Source organism: Odontomachus brunneus, unplaced genomic scaffold (genome assembly GCF_010583005.1).
Source record: "Odontomachus brunneus isolate Ranch 3 - 2012 unplaced genomic scaffold, Obru_v1 Obru_scaffold_317, whole genome shotgun sequence".
NCBI classification, from domain to species: Eukaryota; Metazoa; Arthropoda; class Insecta; order Hymenoptera; family Formicidae; genus Odontomachus; species Odontomachus brunneus.
Genome location: NW_022639767.1, coordinates 141,421 through 144,496, shown reverse-complemented (window position 1 = coordinate 144,496; position 3,076 = coordinate 141,421). Strand labels below are relative to the sequence as shown.

The 3,076-nt window shown below is 40.8% G+C and overlaps 1 protein-coding gene across 5 annotated transcripts in view; it reads right to left on the bottom strand.

Annotated features, from left to right (window-relative positions):
* Window positions 1-3,076, bottom strand: part of LOC116853405 — a 146,267-nt gene that overhangs the window by 14,025 nt on the left and 129,166 nt on the right. For 4 of the 5 annotated variants that reach the window (XM_032834473.1, XM_032834474.1, XM_032834472.1 and 1 more), the window contains 5 exons: window positions 2,556-2,851; window positions 1,869-2,170; window positions 1,526-1,709; window positions 1,271-1,449; window positions 7-1,156 (listed from right to left, as the gene is read on the bottom strand). In XM_032834473.1, the coding sequence (XP_032690364.1) occupies window positions 706-1,156; window positions 1,271-1,449; window positions 1,526-1,709; window positions 1,869-2,170; window positions 2,556-2,851 (1,412 nt within the window). In that variant the 3' untranslated portion in view covers window positions 7-705. Of the gene's footprint in view, window positions 1-6; window positions 1,157-1,270; window positions 1,450-1,525; window positions 1,710-1,868; window positions 2,171-2,555; window positions 2,852-3,076 lie in introns of those variants that run through there. The other variant, XM_032834476.1, reaches the window with a different exon arrangement.

Below are 3,076 nucleotides of genomic sequence, written 5' to 3'. Positions count from 1 at the left end.
TCTCGCTATAAAGGTTATACTCTCCTTTACACTTCCTACTGCAGAAGCGTCAATAATGGTGTGTAGTAATCTAATATTGCTTCGCTAAATAGGAAAAATACCCGCATATAACATACATCATAGACTTATTAAAAGATTAATAATGTAAAACCGCAATAACGAATTTATGCGAGAAGAACGTTATATATAAACGAGGGGGAAACGTTACATATATAAACGAAAACTTAAATGTGCCCACAAAAATATATTTGACTCTACTAAAACTTTTCTAGAGATTTTAAGAAGTAAATTTAACGCGATAACCTACATATCGCGTGAATATATTACGAACAATTTTGCCCTGAATTTATATGACAATAATTCGACGAAAGGCACAATATAACTAACAAGAAGTAATTGTAAAATGGCACAAACTCGTCTCTATCGTTAAGCGCAATAAATTAAAACGGCAATAATCGTATTCTTATAACAACTAAAACTCTTATAAAAACCGATTAAAATCCCTAAACGACTTAAATTATGCGAGTATAGTTCAAAGGAGGATAGAAAACATCGATCAATTCCATATTTATGAGAAACAAGAGAATTCATAATTTCTGTAATGTCAGATACATCGTTTGTAGAACGAACAACCATTACTATCTCATTGATTTAAACGTGCGTTATCAGAGACAATTAAAATTATCCACGTTAGGTACTCGCTGTTTAACTGTATCCGAACTGCACTTTACGGCATTGGCAAAGCCATTTGATAATACGTGCGTTTCGCTCAACGATACTCGGCGGATCGTTTACCCTTTGGTTACATTCGTCGTTACCCATGCCGATGCTGCAGTTATTGTTCTGCCACTGACTGCTCTGATTTGTCTGATTATTACCCACCCACGAGTAAAGACCCAATGCCGAGTCTACGGAGCTGACGCTGTCAAAGAACACGGGCGACGATGACTTCGAATCAGGTTCCGTGATGCGTTGATAGTTATCTGAATCTAACCCTAGACGGTCGAAAAAGTTCTCGAGCTGAGTGACCGATCGTGGCGGTCGGGAGGATAGTTTGCTGGAACGTCCATTATCCTGACGCCAATATCGATCGCTGATGTCAGACTTTGATCTTAAAATCGGTCGACCGCGACCTTCCTTCCAACCATCTGAAAACCTAATATTGCAATCAAATTATATTATAATAATAAACATATTATCAATAATTATGATTATATTAAATTTTCATGTAGATTATTGTGTAAGTGAAAAGGAAAGAATGTCTAAATACCTCGAGTTACAGGTCGGACTGTAATCCGTTTGACTGTTGCTGCTCTCAGAATCGGGACTATAGTGTCTCACAACGGACGGTGGCGTACCACCAATATAGCTACCTTTCCTTGACCGATCCTTCTCTGTGGAATGTTGGGTGGACGCGCCACTATCTCTGCGTATATGACTCCAGCAATCCTGAAAAAACAGATAATTATGAAATTACATAGAACTATGTGTTTAAAACACAAATTTTTTACCAACTGTCTTATACCTGTATTCTAGGTGCTGGTTCGCTGCGATGCGTACAATGACCGGAAGAACCACCGGAGTCCCTCGCTGTCGCACCGTGACTCAATTTACTAGAACCCGATGACTTTTGTGTCCGTCCACCTGAGGATAATACACTACTCGCATCACCACCACCAGATCCTAAGGATCGCCTGATATGCCGGGAACTGAAATCGGTAGAAAGTTTCACGACGCTGATTATTTATTGCGTTTTCTCGCTGCTCGTTGTCACGCAAACGTTTCTTAAAAGTTCGCATTACACTGCACAATGTAAACGTGAAGATTTGTGCCAGTATTGAAAAAGCTAAGTCTCTCGCGCACCTTACCTGCGGTAACAAACGGCATCACGCTTAAAACTGTGATCCGAATAATCTGAACTAGTTTCGCAGTCCGGGCAATTGTTCGCAGCTTGATGATGACCAGACTGTTTCATAGGCAATTTGGTGGACGCGCGCGGCGAGAGTGATGCTCGGCGACGCGTGCTCGTGTGTAGATCGGGCAAGGATTTATGGCATATCGTGTTTTCCACCGACTGGGAGCTATTTGATTTTCTACCTGATCTCCCAGATGTATGCGAGTGCGAGTTGCTTCTACCGAACTTGAAGCGAACATCCTGCGGCGCACAATGCTGCATAATAAATAATGCAACGGTACAATCAATGCGGCCCATTTGTTAATGAGAGGAAGCGCATATAAATCTTCTTGATAATAAAAACAGATAAAAGAAAGGAAAATTATCACGTCGATAATAACTGCTACATATAATGCAACTTATTGACAATGTGTATGTATAATAATGCGAGAGAAAAAACATTAATTATGTGAATATCCAAAAATATGAAATCAGACTAACACTTGAATTGTTCTCAAGTGTCGTTTCAAATGTATAGCTTTTTTGACATTGTGCTGGGATCTTTCATATAACTTTATCTGCTTTAGAAAAAGTAAACTTGAAAGATAAGTGACAATGGTATTACAACGCGAGACAAAGGTCAATATCACGATTTCCTCACCAGCACACGATCTTCATCTCGGCAGCCGGGCGAGAGACTTCCGGGCGAGTATCGGAATTTCTCTTCGCGCGATACGCCGTTGGTCTGCGCCGTAGTTTGCGCAGAACTTTCCGGAAAGAATACATTCTCTTTACTGTCGGTATTCAATAACCGACGCAGTTTTGTTTGCAACTGATCACCCCCAGTACCGCTGGGGGGTCCTGATATCGTCCGTCTTTGAGGAACCGGAACCAAACGCGGACTTTTCGGTGGCAGCGCGGGTGGCAGTGTTTGTTGAGGGCTCAGAATCCCGTCTACTGCAAAACAATGACAACTTTACAATTATACGCTATTTCATTTCTACAGAGATAATATACAGGGTGTCCCGAAGTCCCATGATGATCCTTGGTGAGAACGTAGAACGGATTGAGGTGAGCAAGAAAGTCCTGTGCCGTTTTGCGATATTTGCAATAGTTTTTGAGAAATTAATTATTTTGTCTCAACAATTCAGCGTACAGAAAGCAGCAGCGGAAAGAAAGATG